Source organism: Notolepis coatsorum (genome assembly GCF_963971535.1).
Source record: "Notolepis coatsorum genome assembly, chromosome: 18".
NCBI classification, from domain to species: Eukaryota; Metazoa; Chordata; class Actinopteri; order Aulopiformes; family Paralepididae; genus Notolepis; species Notolepis coatsorum.
The window spans coordinates 93,322,784-93,345,422 of NC_140182.1; the positions used below are offsets into that span (position 1 = coordinate 93,322,784).

The following is a 22,639-nucleotide window of genomic DNA, read 5'->3' on the forward strand; positions in this document are numbered from 1 at the left end:
CGGCGTCCCACGCAGATATGATACATGATGAGGGTACAGTCATCGGATCTACAGCCACGGAATGTCGACGAGCAGGGTAGAGATTATGCGTGAATGCAAGACTAAAAGTATGCCATAATACTAATAATAGAATCATCCGTTTGTTCTAAACAATGATGCAGCCGATCAGAACATCTTCCACTGAGTAGCTCAGTCACTAGCGAACACCCGGCACCGAACACGCATGTGTCGACTCGTGTTGTGAAGAAGAAAAAGGTCACGAACTATGACCCTCCTCCCACCAACTGCAGCAAAACACCTACAAATATAAATGTCTCCAACGTCAATTCGTAGTCTGACATAGCATCTTCTTAACAGGTAAGGCGCGTTAAAAAGTTTTATGAAATCAGCTTCGCGAATGAGACGTTATGTCACGATGAATGCGATCAGGGGTGCAGTGTTGTGAAGGGAGCCTGCGGGGGAGCTAACGCCAGTTAGCAGGGGAGCTAACACCAGTTAGCAGGGGAGCTAACGGCTCTGTAGCAGCAGCGGCAGCTTCTCCCGGAGAGCGACGCCCCGAACAGGCGAGTGTGTGATGCGATCTGCGTCAACTCTTGAGTCGTAGGCTCATTCATGTGTGCATCGCTTACGTTATAAATAATTCGCAATGCTCTAAAGGAAATGTACCCACGGCGCGACTAGCTCCGCTAGTTAGCTAACAGAACACCGGGTTAGCTAGTGGTGTTAGCCGCTGTGCTAACGTGGCTAACTAGCGACAAGAGCGTCTAGTCGCGGCTCCACAGCAGCAACACACTCCGATCGCTTAGTTGGCGGTGCTCATGAAAAAACGGAATGTGTAGCTGGATATAGTCAAGTATATCTGGCTGATGTCGACCAGTTCCAATTGCAGTGTTTGTTATGGTTTCAGCCCCGTTTTGAAATCATCGGTCCCGCCACTTGACTGCTCGCAGCGTCGGGGCCCTGAACCCTGGCGTCGTGCTGCTTTAACCCTTCAATGTTGACCTTTCACCCACAGGAAAAGAAATGCCTTTATCTTCCGTATCGATTTTGAATAGTTAGTCTGTCAACCGGCGTGTCGATGTAGTCGGTGAAACAGCGCCGTTCGTTTATTGTCAGTTTAGCGATCTATTAGGCCGTGGTTTGTATAAACGAGGCCATCATCGGTGCAGATTTAAGCTACATAGCAGCAGCTAACGTAGTTAGCACAGGCCGCACATATTAATATTACGCACCAATTCCAAAATTCGTAAATCCCTGCTCTCCTTGGACCATGTCAACCCCACCCGACTCTTAATGTTGTCTCTTGTTTACAATGTCGCTGTGATGTAACGTCAATTATTAACCCTAGTCGGAAAACACAGAGCTAACTATTGAACTTACTTTATATAGCTCAAAACACTGACTTATTTGGAAGATGAGCCAATGTTAGCTAATTTGGTGTATTTGATGATGATGATGATGAACAAAGACCGAAAATAAACTATCCATCATCAACTACACTAAATTAGCTAACATTGGCTCATCTTCCAAATAAGTCAGTGTTTTGAGCTATTATAAACAACCACATGTTTACTACTATCTCCATTGGGGAAATCCTCTATCCCAATTTAAACATTAAATCTGTATATGGACCTAGATTTGATTTTGACTACTAAGGCATGAAACGTGTATACTTGATCCACAGCTGTATGTGCCTCGTGGGGCTTTAATGTGAAGAGCAGTGGAAGGAGATACTGTATCAGAATGGATGGACACACTCAAAGGATTCAGCTTGTATCTGCAGACGGTGGCATGGCACTGGGACACAGGATCCAGGTGATGTGATATGCCCTGTCATTCCCAACAACAGCCAAACACTCCTATTCGAATAGAAGTACTTTATTGATCCTGACTTCCTGAGGGAAATTTGCCTTTTGTTTGTAGTCGGGTCAAGTGTGTTTTATATATCCCTTAATCACAGTTACACAAATGAAAGTGATAACGGGTCCACATTACAATGGAAACAACACCCCCTGACATTGGACCCTAATGAAGGAAAAACTACCACCAAACCGTTACTGTAATTTGTATATAAACAAACAAGAACATTGGTTTATACATGAACAAACATAGGTACATGTACAACACATCCATGCAATTGTAGGGAGATTGGATCCAAAACAACTGGAATATCTCAGACTAAAACTGATAGCTGCTGGCAGTGAATATGTCTGTCTTTGCAAATATTTTCCAACGAAAATACAATAGTGACACTTGTTCATGTACTAGCCGCAGGCAGCATAGCTGCCATGTCTAAAGTCAATGTCACCCCCCCCCCCCTCCTGTAATTTACTCTCCCTCATGTTGACTTGTCTTATACTATTACAGATAGTTACGGATCAGCAGACAGGCCAGAAGATCCAGATTGTCACAGCGCTGGAGCAGTCCTCCCCTGGGAAGCAGCAGTTCATCCTAGCCAATGCCGACTACTCCCAAGGAGGGAAGATGATCCTGGCCAAGCAGGAGGGCTCACCCAACAAGGTCATTCTGACTTCCCATGATGGCTCTGGGGTCAACCAGCTGCTCTTCACCTCGCCTGACCTGGCTTGTCAGCAAATTCAGGTACAAGACCCGTCACAGGATGGCAGAGACCTCTTTCCACCCATGTCGAATGATAAACATAAATAAAAGGTCTTGATATGGATGTGTTTATCCTGTCTACACAACTTTGGCCTGTCTGTGTTTCACGCCTTTCCCTGTGTTTGCCTCCCATTTTGAATGTCTCCATGTCTCGTGATGTTTTTCAGTTTGTGGCCGAAGGCTTAGACCAGTCTCTTGTCAAGCCGATGGTGGAGTACTGTGTTGTGTGTGGGGACAAGGCCTCAGGTAGGAGTCAAATGCAGTACGCTATAGCAATATCTTAATAACCTTTCAATCAATCAGGGTGGCCACGGGTCCTTAAAACGTCTTAAAATATCTTAAATTCACATTTACTAATAAAAAGGCTTTAAGAAGTATTAAATAGTCTTACATTCTGTTTGGGAAGGTCTAAAATATAATATATTTTTGAATGCTGTAGGAAGGGTCCACAATTAACTCAGAAATGCCTGTAAAATGAATCTTTGGTGAAATCAACAAGAGTTGAATCATAAAGCCTCATTATCACGTTAGTCGTTTTTAGTCTTTGCTATTTGTGTTCTCAATCTTTGTCACCTGGTGACCACCGTAGTGTCTGTCTGGATGTCATGGAAGAGCTACAGTAGCTAGTTAGCTAACCTGTGAACTGTTTCAGTTTCTCCTGGTTTACTTTCTACTTAATTTCAACCCTTTCCTACTGTGGTTCTGTTTAGCTGTTAATTACGCTTCCCTCCTTGCACATTCCCTATTCAGAATATAAATGCAAGGAACTCTCACCAATATTTGGGCAAAAGACGAGGTGTAAATAGGTGGGCCAGTCATCCGTACAATCTACAAGAGGGAGTTGACTTGATTTATTATGACAACAGAGACTGTCATAAGTTAAATGGGACAGGATGGCATTTACCTATTTATTTAAAAGCCATGTATAAACTATGAAACAGAGAACCACCATAATAACACAGCTGATTCTACATTGATATAGCCTCAACATGTCCAGCCCTATCACAGAATCCACATTAGTCTTACAAGTAGCTCAATACAAAATTATGAAAAGTAGGTCTACAGGAGCCGTTGGCAGGTGAGCCAAAATGTTCATTTCAGACTCTGGCTGTAAGACTGTAGTGATTAACACATTGGTTGCCAGCCGGATATGACGATTTATCGATTGGATGCCAGCACGTTAATCAATGGGAGGACGAGCACATTTGCGAGCGATTAAACTATATCTTAAATTATGGCTATATGTTTAATACACCTGTCGCTTATCAATGACTTGCTTGCAGTCAACATGTACGAAACGGATTGTTTTTTCATCAGTACATTTCCGTTTTATACTGTTTTGAATACGAGTATAGTTTTGGAGATTTCTAGAAAGAAAAGAAGATTCCGCGATAATAGCCATTTACTGGAATACACAAAACACGTTGTCATTTTCCGGCTGATTTATGAATTGTTTTCAAATAAACGCTAGATTATCGAGAGTATTTGTGTTCTTATGCACGATACAAAAGCTGGCTGAAAATCATTTATTCGTGCCGCGCTCAGCGCCTAACGCCACACGCACACGTTGTGAACGCTGTGAAAAACAACTCTTGATTAACCCAAAACTGGTAACATAGATTCCTTACCTCAGATCAGATGTTCTGAAAAAAGATTAATCCAATTCCTGATCGCCATTCCAAATATTGATCGCGTTTATTGATCCAACGTTATAGTCCGAAACGCATAATCGAAAGCTGCTCCGAGCCTCGCCAGTGAATCTGGTAACAGACACTGCTTGCCAGAGATGGGGAAACCCTGGACCGGAGTTTTTCTCTGATGCACTTTTTCACTCAATCCAATCCAATGATGTGCATTACCATCCGGGAGACGATAGGGGGCGGTATTTGCCCTTTTCGAGCTCAGAGCCATTCCCAATGATAACATCAGGCTGGACGGATGAAAAATGAATGGATATCGCTAATAAAAGAAATAACGATTAAATAACGTGAACGTTATTGGCAACCAACGCATGGCGGCCAATAACGAGAAATCTCGTTGTTGGCAACAAATGTGTTAATATCATTAACGACAAAATATTATTTTTCTCACATTAATAAAACGTATTTGGACACATTTAACTCACCCAGTAATGATAATTTTGCCTTACTGATAATTTTTAACTGGCGATGTATGTATTTAGTCAGAAGAGTATGCCTATATTTTCCACATTTGATCGTAAAATTGGCCTTAAATTGAATTAAACCATCTTAAAAAGTCTCAAATTGAACTTGCTGATACATGTAGACAACCTTTTATACACATGAGCACACAGTACATTTTGTACCTTACCCTGTTCTCTCCTTCCTCTCTCAGGGCGCCATTATGGCGCAGTCAGCTGTGAGGGCTGTAAGGGCTTCTTCAAGCGGAGCATCAGGAAGAACCTGGTGTACACCTGCAGGGGCTCTGGAGAGTGTGTCATCAACAAGCACCACCGCAACCGCTGCCAGTACTGTCGACTGCAGCGCTGCATATCCCTGGGCATGAAACAGGACTGTGAGTGTGTCTCAGTCAAGTGTGTCAAGAAAAAAAAAGGTCCAAACTTCTCAATTTCAACAGTTATTTATTTAGAACATTTTGTTATTTATTGTTGTAACACACCACACAAAATAAATCACACGATCGTGTATTATGTTTTTAAATGTTTAAATATCAACATTATCTGGCCATCCTCAGTAAATATTATCAAGCTCCTCTGACCGAGTCTGGTATTTCCAAAGACTCCAGAGATGGGACATTAATATACTGTATATATTTGTGGAAACATGTAAAGGTACCAAAATCTGGTACCAATTGATCTAGTGTGAACCGGTACTCTGTAGTACGGAGGTAATTCGGTCAGTACCCTAGTACCTAGTTATACGCTTTATTTACTTCTGCTGTATGAAGCAGGACAGGATTTGAAGTCTCTTTTGACCCCTCTTCACCCCCCCCCCCCTCAGCTGTGCAGTGTGAGAGGAAGCCTGTGGAAGTGTCCACCAGGGAGAGGTCTGTCAACTGTGCCGCCTCCACAGAGAAGATCTACATCCGCAAGAACCTGTGTAGCCCCCTGGCTGCCACGCCCACTTTTGTAAATGACAAGGAAACTGCCAGGTACACATACCGCAGCGGGTGAGACGAGAAGGTCAACTTTCCGGGCACCACTATTTACTATGGGTCCCTATTTCATTCCATGATCAAAAGAGAGCCTGACATATGAATATGATGATTGAGATGTGGTCTCTGTGTTTGCAGGTCAACAAGTTTGTTGGAGTCGAGCATGCTGTTGAACATCCAGCAGCCCTTTCCCAAGCTAGAAAACACCATCCTGGTCCCTGTGTCCCCTGACACGGTAACCCTTGTATAACATAACCTCAAATATAATTTTACTGACCATGGTTGTGTCATTCTGACCTTGTGAGGATGAGCCCCCTCAAATCCGTGAGCGTGTTGGGAGTCCTCATTGACCATATTCACACAGTGGCCATTTTACTCTTATGTCATGCTCAGGTTGGGATTCCTTGCCATTTTGCCATCATGTGAATATGGTGAATAGCATGATGACGAGGAGTTTCTCCTCCATCTTAGCTTGGTAGTTTAGTATCGTCGGAGGGATGATGGTTCATATGTCTGTATATTTGCATTGTGTCTTGTTCATGTCTTTAGCCCTCTGCCCTCTGATTTGCCACAATTGGGGGCACAGAGTGAGCCGGCCTGCCAGCCAAAGTGTTTCCACGTCTGAGCCTGTGTACTTAGAGTCTGATTGACTAAGGGGGAGGTGGTAGTATGGCACGGTGCGATAGGCATTGCCGAATACAACAAAGCTGGGTTGTTGGCAGGCACCGGCCTCCATCTGGACCCAGGCAGGGGCCCCAGCGTCGGCGTTGGTTTGAAACCAGTATGCCAAAGCTCTCACGTTACCTGTCCAATAGTATAATGGGAAGTGTGAGTTTTTCTTCTTGTATTCTATTCACTCATTTCATGCACATGTAATTCCTGTACCTTCCTGAAAAAGTTAAACCCTCTTAACAAGTATCTGAAAGATGATTCATAGTATTCGGTCGAAGACATCTTGGTTGCAAACGACAGTCTTGATTGTAATCAACTAGGTTACATTACATGATGACCGTGGCCAAAGAGCTGTGGCATTGCATCATATCGTATGGAAAAACATGAGAATACTATGATCTTCTGTGACTGTGAATATTGTGAACGGTCCTGTGATCAGCTCTATGGGGAAAAGCCTATTGAATTTTTGTAGATGCAGCTTTATGCATAACTACAGCTCCTTGTACAGGATTCTAGCCCATTGTAGTGTAATTTCCCCCTATTCTGCACTCTATTTGAGTGAGATGCTTGATAATGACTACCCCCCCCCCCCCCCATCTCACAGGATGACCCATGTCAGGGTGACCTGAGCACTCTGGCCAACGTGGTGACGTCCCTTGCCCACCTCAACAAGGCCAGGGAGATGAGTGACAGCGCCAATGATTTGATGGGAGTGGAAACCCTTAGCAACGGAGACAGCTCTATGACGGACATCGAAGGAGACGAGCAAACAGCAAGCGATATCACCCGGTGAGGAGACGTGACAAGCTGAACAAAGAGGCTTTGAAACTGAAAAGCGGCTCTTTTGATATTTTAAAAACTGATATTAGTGGTCTATGAGTCTCAGACAGGGGCTTGGGGGGGGGGGGGGGGGGGGTTGTGTTTTCTGTATATCATGAGGCTAATACAATTTCTTCCAGGGCCATGTGGTTCCTGGCTCCGCTCTTAAGGACTTAATTAGATTGGCAAATAGTCAGTCTGTAACCTACCATGCAAGAGTGCCGTCATGGGGTTTTAACCTCTTATGCCCTGCCCTAGCCATATTTTCAGAAAATTTGTCTAAAAGTACATACCCAAGTAAATGGAAGATTGCTCCACTTCTACAAGGCCCATTTGCATGTTCTTGGTATCTAGGGACATCTATGGACTTCATGGAATATATTCCCAGTGTCAGAAATATTGTGTCTGTTGCTTGAGTAAATTGTAATGAACCAAAGGAGAATATAAATTATTATAATAATTGTTTCCATCTTTGACGGTGAATAACACCATGTTAACATTGACCAGACGTGAAAGATTGCCACGGAGCTCATTCAGCACCTTCTTGAGATAAAAAAAAATCGAAACTAATTAACACTTTGACTGCCTAAAAACGATTTACAACGTCTTTGCTGGCGATGCTAAAGTTGCCGGGGGACGCTGTACGTCGTCTTTGTATCAATATTTCAAAAATCTGCGATCTGATCCATAATGTCCCTCCGCTGGCCTGAGAACCACCAGCAGGACCCACTGAGCTCTCTGGCGGTTCAGGAGCGCCATCTGGTGGCCGATCGCGCAACCGCTTAACAGGAAGCACAGTGGAGGTTGTGCTAGATATCCGTATTGCTTCCGGCCACTGGGGATAGGTTCCGGCATTCTAGCTCGTCACTCTACATAGCGATCGATTGCCAATAACTCGATAAACAACATGATTTGGACGTATATACCATTATACAAGCTGGAGATGGACCGGGTAATAATATATCCCATAATGATAAAATTTCTACCCGACGATGATCGCCCAACGGCGCGCGGAGACTGGGGTGAGTTTCAGCGTGTAACGTTACCATCTTCGATACTAACTGCTTTTATCAACATTTGACCCACATTAGATGATTGGTATACCGCTGCCCACGGAATTATAAACGCCCCCTCGCCCATCCGGTCAACATCAGATGACGTGTAGTAACTTCTAGAAGTACGTCTAGTTGGAATTTTTTATATCGCGCTGATTGCCATCAAACTGTATTTCATCATCAATATAATGCATTTGGGGCTATAGATCACGTTCTGGAGAAAGTTGCAGAAAGAGATGAAAACATACTTATACATTAGACCATACTTTACTATGAATATGTGAATGAAAAAGTTTAACGTTGCTACACAATGAACAATACATATAGGACTTTGAATGGGCCCTAATAATGGCAATGTAGCAATAGAATTTAAAAAGTTATAGCCCTGCAAAGAAGGGGACTTTCTCCATAGACAAATAGCGCTGGCAATCTATGGTATATCATTAATTTAACCCAAGGCAACCAAAGTGTTAATAATGATTTACAGGGTTTTTTGTAGATACAGTACTGAATTTTGTACTGAAATGTGAATATAGAATATCAGGCCTACAAATTACTTTATTATGGCCAAGTCATACATCTATGGATCGGGCCAAATCTCCTCTTTCCAATGGCAGAGTTAAATCTGGATTTAGTACCACCAGGCGCCCGTTACAGGGCAGCAAAGACCGTAATGTCCATAGCTCCGCCATTTTGCGACACGTTTTTTTTCTAGACGTTCACAGAAAGATAAAGAAACAATATCCGTTGTATATTATGGCAATAACGTTCAGGTTTGTTCCACCCCGTGAGATATAATCACGAAAATAACGGCAATATTTTCAGCCGGCTGCAGCTTTGACAGCGGCTGGTGTGAGTTGGGTAGTGTAGTTTTATGAAATTTTGACATCCATCGAAAGCCCTGGGTCTCCTCTTTCTTAGGACTACAACGATTTCATGACTGTGTCATTTCCTCATCTAAATCATCCGGTTTCCGATGCAATGTGCAGAGATTTTTATAAGCTCATATTTAGCTAATAACACTTAAAATCATTGGTAAACAAACGTAGTGCTGAAAATATACACTTTGACTGTTGTTTTGATAGGGTTAGGGTCTTTACTCTTGGCTACATTTGAAAAAGAAACGCAACATTAATTACTGTTTATCTATTTATGATGTGAAATAAATCTATTGCGGTTAAGCCATATACCTTGTTTTCGGTTACTATGTGACGTGTACCTTAGGAAATGGAACCCAGGATAATCAAAGCTTTTTAACTGATTACTTTACTATTTAAGAACCATATTACTCTTATTATATTTTGGACAGCCCATGTATTTGCAGTTGTAAAGTCAATCTATACCACTTGGAGTGTGAATATGATATATGACAAGTAAGTACCGGTACTCAACCGCTACCATCTTTCACTATGAATGAACATTCTAACTAAAGTTAGGGGAAAAAACATTGTTCCTCTGAAAACTGAGGTACATGGTTCTTCATCAGAGGTGATTAACCTCTTAACAGGCACCCAGAAAAGTGGCAATTTTTAAACTTGAACTTGAGGACTGCATACTTTTGTTGAAAAGCGTATCTTTATACTTATAGCATATATGCTCTTTTGAAAGATAACATTCTGACGTTTCTTACACAAAGACTTTTAGTGCTAATGAAATAAAGTAACATAGGGCTGAACTTGAGTTGTACTAATTTTGTACTTCTGTAGTAGTTGCAATATAGTAGTTGCAATATCCAAAAGAAATATATAAAAGAAAATATGCACATGGTATAAGCTGGAAAACACTGTGGCTCCATAGCCTGAAGTCTTATGTAGTACAGGTCCAAATGTAATAAGAATCCGTTCAGAAATGTGTGATTTAGAGCGATTTTGGTCAACTGTGGAAAAAAAAAAAAAAGGTTCTCCAGTAATCCATTTCCTCATTGACGGCAATGCATTCCGTGTGTTTTTCACTTCCTGTTTTCGCTTGTACATTTTCACCTAGATCTCTGATTTGCACAACCCCACGTGGGGTATCATTGGAAAGCTACACTCATTGGCTACAACACAACCCTGTCCAATAATTTGTTAAAAGGTTAAGCCTGACATATTATGTTGATTTTCTGATTCATGTGATTGTGTGTCTCCAGAGCGTTTGACACGCTGGCGAAGGCCCTGAACCCTGGGGACGGCACAGCGGCAGACTCCCTGGAGGCCACCATGCAGCTGATGTCAGGGGACCAGTCGGGTCCTGTGGTGGAACTGGAAGGACCCCTGCTCTCCGACAGCCATGTGCCCTTCAAGGTAAGGCTGATGTCGAAAGGAAGTCCCATTTAAAGGAACATGCCAGGAACACATCTTCTCCAGAGTCAGACAAGAAGATGGATACCAATTTCCTCTCTGTGTGCACAGTAGAAAGCCATCTGGCTGTAAGCTAGCCCAGCTTAGCACACATGAATGGAAGCGGATATGGACCAGCTAGCCTGGCTGTTGGCCAAAAACACCTGCTGGAGTTTGAAGCTAGGCTAGTATCTGTAAGTAAGTAAGTAAGTAATATATAGCATGTTAATTTATTAGTGGTGTAAAGGTACGCGTATCCGTACCGAACCGTTTCAGTGTGTACCGTACCGTACCGAACGGCTGTGTACCGAACAAATACAACGGTATGTACCACTAACAACCCACCACGGGGTCTGTTTTTTCCACAATCTAATATAATAAAAAAAAAAATCTTTTTTTTAACAAGTCGATTATTAATTTCAATATAGAATATTCGTTGACAGCCCTACAAGTACAATTAGTTGCTGCACACTACATCACCCCTGAGTGGAACATGGAAAGCCAAACTTTCCCCCACTGTACCGAAAACCCGTACCGAACCGTGGCTTCAAAACCGAGGTACGTACCGAACCGTGGTTTTTGTGTACCGTTACACCCCTATTATTTATATAGCACCTTTCACAGACCAGGGTCACAAAGTGCTTCATATAATAAAAACACCAGTGAAGTGCAAAGATAGCAGCATGATAAAAGAAAAGTTATTAAAAAAACGTAAAAGAACAGGAAAAACAAAACCGATAAAAAGACAAAAGATTTACACAGACATAGTTAGCCAAACGCCTGTTTGAATAAATGGTAAATGGCTGCATTTATATAGCGCTTTATCCAAAGTGCTTTACAATTTTGTTCCTCACATTTTACCCATTCACTCACACACCGACGAGGTGACAACCTGCTCATCGGGAGCAATTAGGGGTTAAGTGTCTTGCTCAAGGAGGAGCGGGAATCGAACCGGGAACCTCCAGATTACCAGATGACTGCTCTACCTCCCGAGTCACTGTCGCCACCCTGGGGCACACCACAGGACAATGGAGCAGTTTCGGGTGTGAAAATGCCGGCAGACACAGAAAAACTCCTATCTTGAAGATAAGAGGAGAACCAGTCTGCTTCCATTAATTTGTGCTAAGCTGGGCTAGCTTGCAGCCGGATGGCTTTCTACTGAACACACAGAAAGGAAATTGGTATCTTTCTTATTGTCTGACTGGAGAAGACGATAAGCGTATTTCCCATAATGTTGGCGTGTTCCTTTTTAAATGTCTAGGCAGAAATGTTTGGCCACAAATTTGGCTCTGTAACCCATGAGCTGCTCATGATTTAAATGCCTAGTGTTGCCATTAATGGTTCTGGCTGAGTTCCCACCCTCTCCACTATCTGTCCCTGCAGCTTATGATGCCTTTGCCTGTGCCAGAGTACCTCAATGTGAACTACATCTGTGAGTCAGCGTCCCGGCTACTCTTCCTCTCTATGCACTGGGCGCGCTCCATACCCGCCTTTCAAGCCTTAGGGTGAGTCTCATTACTCTTTCCTATCTATGCACTGAGTGCACTACATACTTGCCTTAGGTTCTCAGTATACTTGCTTTTTACCATGCATACAAGCGGGTGGTTGTGTTGTGAACGGCATTGTTCATACATGCCAGCGTATTTTGTGTGTACCTGGAAGTTGAAAAGTCTTATCCACTAGGGGGCAGATCAGGACAGAATCCTCCCTGGCCGACACGTAGAATTATATAGAACAGGGGTTCTCAAACTTTTTCATACCGTGACCCCATTTTATTTAGGATTTTTCTTGGGGACCCCACACTTAATGTATCGTGTAATTTCAACGTGGAATTAAGGAATATCAAAATAAAAGCACACGTTGAACTTGATCATGTATATTTATTAGAACATTTAATTACAGCACTATGTTATCAATACACATTTATAAAACGAGGCATATTTAGCCAAAATATCTTGCCAGAACATTAAAAAGATATATTATTTTCTTTTTTTACTTTCCAATGTAACCTACCCATGACCCCAATTTGGGTCGCGACCCGTAGTTTGAGAACCACTGAATAGAAGAAGAATATCTTCCTTGTGAACTATCCACTACGCAGATTTGCAACTTAAACATAAAACATGGCGACATTCGAGGAGCTTATGGTGAGCTCATGGCGGACCTGTTTTTTTTGCAGTACAGTTTTAGCATCCACATTGCCCCCACTGTTCATTGCATTTTTTGGACACATAGCGTTAATTTCTGAGGATGTGTACAAAGTACGCTCCAAAGGAATGCAGGATACGCAGTGCCGCCCCCTTGTGCACGCAGACAGGTATTTAAAAGCAAGTATACCTAGTGCTAGACCATTTGGGTGGGTCTCAATACTCATCCCCTCTATGCACTGGGCACGCTCCATACTTGCCTTTAGGATGATTCTCATTACTATTCCTCTCTATGAACCGGCACTTAGGGCGCATTATGATGATCAGATCAGACAATGCAGCACCTCACCGCATTAGTAGTGCGTTAGTGTGGGTGTCATTACATGGGCCATTTGTGTGACGTCATGATTACAAGATCCAAGGTCATTTATAAATGTTTTGTTACTATACTTATCATATATCAACATATAGCAGCCATTGTTTGGCACATAACTGTTGTTCCTTCCAACATGGAGGACAAATGTGAATTCTATATTCTGTGAAAGGCCTCTGTTCTGTACACTTTGTTTTAAAATTAAGCCCCCCCCCCCCCCATGTATTTTCCAGAGGTCAAGATAATGACATTAACTTGATGAAAGCTTGTTGGAATGAGCTGTTTGCCCTGGGCCTGGCACAGTGCTCCAATGTCATGAACGTTGGCACCATCCTCGCTGCCATCATCAACCACCTACAAACCAGCTTACAAGAAGGTAGGGGGACCAATTCAGTGAGCAGCCAACACCATTCACATGTTCATTCATATGCTCCTCTACTGAAAGCCTTCTTCCAGGGTTCTTATGTAAGCCTAGAGAGTCTGGGGGGGGGGGGGTATGAAAGAGTTCATTTGCAAAAACGGTTATCTGCTTTTGTATTCATTATCCTTTTTATGATATATTATTATCCGTATATTGTATATTATATAATAATTTTTTTATTTAAATTAACATCCTAAGGCTATGTGTCCACAGCGGACGTTTTATGAGTTGTCAGCTCCTTTCTGTCATTCATTTCTATGCTGGAGACGCGAAAGGCGCGCTCCTCTTCCCAGAGCCGCGCCTCGCGTTTTATGAGCTCAAGACGGCAGCGTTTTTGGCGGAGCGCTCCCAGCTCATAAAGTTGAAACTAGTTAAACTTTTGGAAAGGAGCGCGCTCATCAATGTTACTCATCGAGGAAGGGGTGGAGCCGCAGCTGGCGCGAGCCTCAGTTGCATTCAGAAAAACGCTCGGAGCTTTTTTCCTTCTTTTTTCAAAGCGGTCCGCCTCGAAAAAAAGGCTATTAGTGGACACATAGCCTAAATCATGTTTTTTGTGTGCACTAAGTATCAATCAAACAGCTGTGTGTTTATTCATTTTAAGAAAATCAGTTTTTGCAAATTAACTCAAACATGATTTTTTTTAAATGGCACTAAAAGCTATAAAATAATATTGGTGTATAATCCTGATACACGCATACCTACACCTTTTTTTTGGTTTTAGATCCACTTTAGTTTTTACATATTGTGATATTTGTTGTGAGGAAAAGTATAATCTTTTGCAAGAGATTGATATGGCCTTATTATAGATATACTGTACAGCCAAGCAATGATCAGCATACATGAAATTGAATAACAATCTGAAATGTTCAAATCCAGTCAAGAATGGTTAAGGTTTGGCTAAAGCCTAGACTTTTGCAATGGAATCTATGCAGGGACACTGTGCTGTAGTCGTCTGTTTTCTTTGTTCTTTGTTTTCTCAAACCCTGTCCTGTTTTTCTCCTCCCGACAGAGAAGCTTTCTGCAGAGAGAGTGAAGCTGGTGATGGAGCACATCTGGAGGATGCAGGAGTTTTGTAACAGCATGTCCAAGCTCTCTCCGGACGCTTATGAGTATGCCTACCTCAAAGCCATCGTTCTCTTTAGTCCTGGTGAGTGGCCAACTGAAAGGGGAAGCTGCATTTTTATTGGGAAATCAAAAAACAGAATGTGACTCAGCACGAGGCAGCTCGTGACCAGAAGCATTACTATGACTATTGGGTCAAAAGTCAAGTGAAACGGTGTATGACACGTACATCCAGACATGGCTGCCAGGTAGAGAGAAAATATAAGCCTGTGCACTAAACTGTGACAATGGTATTGATCTTTGTCAGGTCTATACCAATTATTTGGCCATGAAACAAAAGAGTTAGACTCGTATTTGTTTGATCAATAAGCAATTACCAAGAAGTCTCAAGACACACTTCTTTGCACAAATGAAACAACCTTTGATAAATGGGACATTTAAACTTTATTTGCATGACTCGCAAAGATCCATCTGGATAAAAAGGGTGTCACGTTAAAGTTCTCAATTGACCTGATCTCAGGCCCTGCCCTCTATTCTTGATCTTCCAATCACACATTTCTGAGTTGAATAAATATTCCTCTGTTTCTCTTGTGTCAGATCACCCTGGCATAGACAACACCATGCAGATAGAGAGGTTCCAGGAGAAGGCCTACATGGAGCTGCAGGACTACGTCACCAGGACCTACCCCGAAGACTCCTATCGGTCAGTAGACTCAACACCTCCAATATCATAGAGAGCTGGCTCTTGGCTGCTTAACACATTCTGTGCCACGCTGTTTCCGGGAAACAGCTAATGCGATGCCACCCATTGAACTAATAGAGTCTGTCACCTTGTTTGTAGAGCTATATTCTATATTATAGCATTAGCTATGGATACAATACTATAGTCATTTGACACTGGGTTTCTTCCGGTAAAGATGCAAAAAATTAAAAAAATGTCCATCCATATGTTCCCGTTTTATACCGTGGTGAATGAGTGTTATTTAGGAATGATCCGGGCCAATTCCTTAGAGGCTGGTTATAGGACGCAATGTGTGTTATATTAAATCCATTGGCATTTTGTCCCTACACACGCTACAATTAAAAAATCAAATGCATATGATTGGTATTATGTTCCATCATGAATGCATGAAAGGGTGGGGAGGGGGTAGTTTTTCGACGCTTTGATCGTCACCAACGGAATACGTTATGGCCTAGCGTTACACACATACGCTCGGATCACAATGAAAACATTCTTGGATCAACGCAAGATTGATACCATATAGCCCTTACCTTGACTAGGATGTACCCCGAAAAGAATATTCCAATTATCTGATCGACATTCCAAGTATTGATGTCCATCGTTTCGCCAACATAATCCAACACAGAACACGGATCGGGAGTAATTGTTTCTTCTCAATCCGAGCATTAGAACCGCTACACTTGTTCGACAAAGAAAAGTCTGTCCGACTCCGAACCTATATAATCGACGCACAGCCAAAGACTGAGGGCTAGATCCACAAAGAATGGATTGCACGGAGCAAGCTGCACCCTTACTTACAATTCATTATGAATTGAAAATGGGGGACCCTGATGTAAACGAGACGAAAGTCTTTCTCTGGTCTGCATCCCCTTAACAATTGTGTGTATTGAGCCGTACTGTATTGTACCCATTCTGCAATCTGTTAATAAAAATTTCATTCAATCAATCACCATGCAGATTGTCTTGTTTACATCAGGGTCCCCCATTTTCAATTCATAATGAATTGTAAGTAAGGGTGCAACTTGCTCCGTGCAATCCATTCTTTGTGGATCTAGCCCACAGCGTTTCAAAGGATGTGCAATACCGGCCGCATCCTACCAGGCTGCGGTATTGGACTTTTGCGATCTCAGACTCATTCCCTATGATAACACCAGGCTCCCTGAACAACGATCCAGAAACGTGTTTCCATGTGATTGGCACTCAGCGGTCGGGCGTCAGAGACGTGTAAATCAGTGAATGGCACTGAATGTGTTAAAGGAAGACAACAACCAGGGTGTCCTTAAGATTTCCTTAATTAATGTCTTAAATTCACATTTACTAATAAAAGGCCTTAAAAAGCATTAAATAGTCTTAAATTCAGTTTGGAAAGGTCTTAAATATGTATATATTGGATTCTGTAAGCAGGATCCCAAATTAACACCAAGCGTCAAATGCTTGTAAAATGTATCATCAAAATTTATATCAAACTCTTATCAGAGTTTGAATGCCTCCTTTCGGCCATGGTATTTTTTGTGAATTATGTGAATATGTACTGTTGGACTGTGGTGATTCCATGTACGGATAAATAGAATGATGATGATGATGATGATGATATGTTAGTCTTTGATCTTCTTTGCTATTCGTGTTCTCAAATGTTGGCCCTAGTGGACACGTGACGGGATACTGCCCATCTGTATCTAGCCTCTGTATCTTTATGGATGGTATGGAGCTAGCTAGTTAGCTAATCTGTACTACTAATACTTTTATAAGGCCTCTCCCTGTGCTCTCATTTAGCCATTTCTCCCCCTTAATCTGCAGTATTTCAGTCTCATTCATGATGGAGTGTCGAACTGAACAGCTGTGGGGTCTAAATGACTTTCATCATAGAATTTGGCATTCTATCTATATAGCCTAGTCCAGCCCAACATGCCACATTACTCTTACAAGTAAGTTAGTCACCCAATACACATTTGGCAGGTGAGCCAAAATGTTTAATTCAGACACTGGGTCTAGACTATTGTAGTGATTAATATAATTAAGGACATATATATTTTCTCACACTAAATAAACATATTTAGACTAATGTTCTTTAACTCAAGCAGTTACTGTCATGTTGCCTTACTGATTTATTTATTATTATTATTATTCAGAAGAGTGTCTATATTTTAACTTAAATTTAACTTGTTGATACATGTAGACACCCTGGCAACAACACAAAACCACAACGCAATGAACGTAAAAGATTTGCGAAATACCCCCCCACTCCAAAATTTGAAATGTTTTCTACTCTGCAGGGTCGCGTTGCAAGCTTGCATAAACGGCATGCACCAGTGTGAAATTCCACGAGATCGAGCTCTAAGTACCCTTGTCGCCTCACAGGCAGAGAGCTCATGAAAGTTGGCTTGTGGTCCTCTTTTCATTGAAAATGAATGGCGCACTTGCGATTGTCGGACGTCTACCGTCTGTCGAGTCCATTAGGCAAACGTATACTTTATGAGTCAGCGGTTTTACGGACTGGAAATGGCAACGCTGTGAGTGTGGATATTCCCTTTTTCTGAAGTCTGGATTCCCAGGATTCACTCTGTCTAAAGGCCATCGTCACCCTCTGGGGATACTTTTGAAAACTGAAAAGTGTGGGGGGGGGGGGGGAGGAGGAGGAGGAGGAGGAGGAGGAGGAGGAGGAGGAGAGAAGAGAGAGAGAGGGAGGAGAGAGACTTCTGAGAAGGACTGATAATGACACAAGCTCAGCGCTAAATATTGTGGACGACTGTATGCCAAGATTAACAATATACAAGAAATACAGGTGTTGGGGAAATTATTACATTAATTGTGTTCTGCATTGCTTTTACCCTTTTTATTATTCTCTGCATTCCTTTCTTTCTGTCTATTTAATGCAAATATTATGTATATTTTACTGCCGTGAAGCACTTTGTGCTGGAATTCTTCTATGAAAAGTGCTATACAAATAAAGTTAGTTATTGCTATTATTTTGGCTCCTCAGCCTTCCTCCTAACTGCTGAAACACACCGGAAGCGGAAAGAGTGGCTTCACTTGCTGTTCACACCGCCGTGCACGGCTCGCGGGAAGGGTAGGGATAAAAAAAATCTTAACAATGCACTGGATGCAGACTAGGGCTGGGCAATTAATCTAAATAAAATCTCGATTCATAGACTTATGCAATCTAATTTCTAAATTATGACTTTCTTTATTAAAAAATATATATATATATATATATATAATATATATATTTTTTTACTTTTTAAGTAACTTTTTTAAATTATGACGATTCTGAGTTATTTTGTATGTTACAAGAGACTTAAGTTTAAGTCAAGCACTTTCATATATGTTATGTTTAAGTCAAGCACTTTGATATGTTATGTTGTCTGTTTAAGAAAGAGTGCAATAAATTATTTTATTGAAAAAATAAGAATCGTGAGAGAATCGTTATCTCAATTCTTGGAGAGAAACATCGTGATTCACATTTAGGCAAGAATCGCCCAGCCCTAATGCAGACTACATACAAAATACAAATACACTAGGAGATCCACTTGTAGCGCCCTCAGAACACACTCAGAAACCCTGCCCTTGGTGTGTTTGCTCTAGCTGCCAACATACTGTCTCGTGCGTGTCTATTTTCTGGGGGGGGGGGGGGGCAGGCAGACTGTTTTACATTTGCAAAAATAACGCCTCAAGGTTGATGACATAATTTTGACACAGCGAATCCTGTGATGCAAGAGTTGGGAAACCGGAAATATCAGTTTCCAAACGGTAAGACTGGCACAATTCACATTTAACCAACGCTCTAGTCTACTCAATTAGATGTGGTGTTTTTCCCCCTGTAAACATGAGATACTATTGTATAGCTGCCAGCTAGCTGGTGTACATTTGTAAAGATGCAATAGGGTGTTTATCACATTATAGGGGCGACAGTGGCTCAGGAGGTAGAGTGGTCGTCTGGTTGAGGAGCCGGGAAAAACAAGTGTCTCACGTTTTTCTGAATGAATGTACATAAAAAAAATATATATAATAATCTGAATCTGGTAATCCGAAGGTTCCCGGTTCGATTCCGGCTCCTCGCGGCTGTGTGTGTGTGTGTGTCAAAGTGTCCTTGAGCAAGGCACTTAACCCCTAACTTCTCCCGATGAGCAGGTCAGCACCTTGCACCGCCTTCGGTGTGTGAATGGGTGAACGCGAGGCACAAGTTGTCAAGCGTTTTGGATAAAAGCGCTATATAAATGCAGTCCCATTTACCATTTATACTTGATTATTAAAATGTATTTGTGTTTCTCCCTCTGCTCCTGGTCTGGCCTCAGGTTATCCAAGCTCTTGCTGCGTCTGCCCGCCCTCCGGCTGATGAGCGCTGCTGTCACAGAGGAGCTCTTCTTCGCTGGGCTGATCGGCAACGTGCAGATCGACAGCATCATCCCCTACATCCTCAAGATGGAGTCCACCGACTACAACAGTCAGGTGGTCTCCGGTGTCTGACATCGGCACACATCCAATACTGTACATTCGCTCCCGGTTGCCACGGCGCCATTGGACTCTGCAGGCTAAAAACAGCCCAACCACCAATCGGAGCGCTCGGCAGACAGATCAACCCAATGCTGTGAATTGGGCTTGTTTATGGCATGGCCTCGTTAATTCCAAGGTTTTCCTCTCTTTTACTCCTCCCTCCTGGAATCCAGTGACTTCTTCTCAATAACCAGTCAATTCTCATTGACCCTGTGAGCATGGCTCACAAACGGGACAAGTCAAATCCCCCACCATTGACAAGCAAGCCTACCATTATCAGGAATGAACTCTTGAAACCTGCATAGTAGATTGTGCTTTTTATTGTACATAGTATTTTATGCCTCATATCCAAGCCTTTCATTGTGTGCAGATCTTGTTTGTATTCTGAATGAGCGGGATGTTTTTATTTTCCACTGCTTTCCCATCTGGTTGTGCTTTTTTCTTTTCTTTTTCTAATGTTTTTGAAAAAAACTTGTCATAATGTGAATTGATTTGTCAAGGCATATTGTGTTATTGTAAAGGTTATAACCTTTCATTCTCAATTGTTTGCCAATCCGAAGGATGAGGCCAGCATCATGAGTCAAATGTTTGACAATGTGGAGCTCAATTATGTATATAAGTTTGTATATAGAAAGAACTGAAAAAGCTATCATGGGCAATAGTTGCTTATACATGGATTCCATCTTTTGGACAAATAAATGTAGTTGCTGAACAATTGTCAAGTACTTTGAAAATAAAAAGAGTCTTTCAATTGTGTGTCTAGTTGCACAATTGAAATATTTTCATTAACTGACAAGATCCAGTTTTGTGCGAGTAAATCATTAATATTTTCGGCCTAGCAATTAGAAGATGCTTCATCCACATAATTAATATAATTAACTATCTTGCACTGTTTGGGAGACTAACCTCGCTTCTCAGGCTCAGATATCTGCCATTGTATTAGTAACGTGTTTCCCATTATGCAGTGCAGATTATTATCATTTACATTTTGGATAATGTAAGGGCGGGGCTTGAGATGGGTCAATTCAATTGGATTGTCTATTATGCCTTTTCTTCTGTTGTGTTTTAGGGGCATATTTGGGAGGCCTACAATATTCATTATAATGAGCTCTCTGTGGATTTCAGAGGGGGTAATTATTTTCACTAGCCTGGTGCCTACTTTTGGACCGGATTATCTACCTGCTCATTCAGACCGAGTGACTTTCATTTTTTGGTTTTTCTCGCCCCACCTGTTTCTGGATCAGATTAATATACTAGCGGAAGTGAAAGGATGAACAGATCTCAAAACAATTGGAAAACGACCTCAAGCTAATGCCATTAGCATCACAGGTCAGAGTCCTCAAACCCGTCAGACGGAGATTAAACGTCCCTCTCGTCTAGACAACAAATTCCACAAGAAATCCAGAGATTCTCCCACCGTTGTTTTGGGTTCAGTCCCTCCCAAGTATATACAATACTGACCCCCACCCTTCGGGTTATTAGGGATGAGTAGCGTCAACTTGTGTACATGAGATCTCAACCTTGAAGCCTTATAGGATGTACCTGTAATCCCAATCGGTTTAATAACCCAGGCGTTTATTACCCACTTGTTAGAAACACTGTACACATTCTGTCCTTACCCCAGGGGCGTCTTGTTGTGATTGGTGTCCGGTGACGAGGATGTGGAAAAGGTAGCCTGCTCTCATGTAAAGGGGACTAGGATTACAGTTTTCTGTTTTATTAGCCAATACATTTTTCATCAGGGCTCTACAAATAGACCGGGGCCAGTTACGGCAAGCTCTCTTGTGTTTGTCACCTGGTGAATGTGTCCAGCTAAATATTCCTTGTTAACCCTTTCACTACCACACTACAGAAGGTTAACCTTTTACTATCACACTACAGACGGTTAACCTTTTACTATCACACTACAGACGGTTCATGAGCTGGAGAATGGTGTTGGTTGCTGGCTGCTATTTTAAAACCTATTGTTAAGGTATCTGGTGTCATTATCTGGTCCCATCACAGTATGGTGTAATCAATTGCCTTCCCATCCATTGAGCCATGCCATGGTCTTCTGGGGAATGGGACTACTTTGATGATGTCTTCAAGCATGGGGGAATCTCATTTACATGTGTTTGATCCCTAAACAATATGCCATTGGGAAAACAACTACTGATTATTTTTTATCTGTAAAAGTTCAAAGTTGAGCAATGTAGCCTATGGTGAGAGATATGGTGTTGTGCTCACTCTTGGGAGCAGCTATACACCAAGATGAGTAAATATAAATGAAAGGGCCAGTTGTACCGTCCCCATAGTCTCTGGGTTTGGCCGATAGCCTTGTTTGAGAGAGAATGTGTAGGTATTATTATTATTATTATAAAGCAAATAATCCAGACCTGTTATATGAGAGCGCGCTAGAGAGAGAGTGTGTGAGTTTGCTATGGGTGAATGAATGAATGAAAACTTTAGATTGCAGAATGGGTACAATACAGTATGGCTCAATACACACAATTGGTAAGGGGATGCAGACCAGAGAAAGACTTTTGTCTTGTTTACATCAGGGTCCCCCATTTTCAATTCATAGTGAGGGATGGGGGGGCGGGGACTACACAATTGCATCTTATTTTAAATCTTTATTTAAAGCGGTAAACTACTAAAAAGTATATATTTTTTACTACCACAGATCGGATAGGTATACAGGGTTAATCCCACCTCCCCCCGTCCTCACCCTGCTGCTCAGCAGAGCAGAGTATAGGCGGAGTTTGGTTCCACCTCGGGTTGGTGTGTGTGTGGGGTGGTTGGTTGG

The 22,639-nt window shown here is 42.1% G+C and overlaps 1 protein-coding gene across 5 annotated transcripts; it reads left to right on the forward strand.

Annotated features, from left to right (window-relative positions):
* Positions 1 to 16: 16 nt before the first annotated feature.
* nr2c1 (nuclear receptor subfamily 2, group C, member 1) lies at positions 17 to 20,652 on the forward strand. 5 transcript variants are annotated; one of them, XM_084334741.1, is made up of 14 exons: positions 17 to 357; positions 1,685 to 1,815; positions 2,368 to 2,601; positions 2,787 to 2,865; positions 4,975 to 5,193; positions 5,601 to 5,751; positions 5,893 to 5,989; positions 7,031 to 7,215; positions 10,429 to 10,582; positions 12,002 to 12,123; positions 13,372 to 13,514; positions 14,569 to 14,706; positions 15,219 to 15,324; positions 19,656 to 20,652. In XM_084334741.1, exons 2-14 carry the CDS (start codon positions 1,744 to 1,746, stop codon positions 19,825 to 19,827), a joined length of 1,872 nt encoding a protein of 623 aa, XP_084190867.1. In that variant the 5' UTR covers positions 17 to 357; positions 1,685 to 1,743; the 3' UTR covers positions 19,828 to 20,652. The 5 variants fall into 5 exon arrangements, with proteins under 5 accessions (XP_084190867.1, XP_084190865.1, XP_084190869.1 ...); XM_084334739.1 differs by having other exon boundaries at positions 18 to 357; positions 5,601 to 5,769; XM_084334743.1 differs by having other exon boundaries at positions 19 to 357; positions 4,975 to 5,154.
* Positions 20,653 to 22,639: the final 1,987 nt, after the last annotated feature.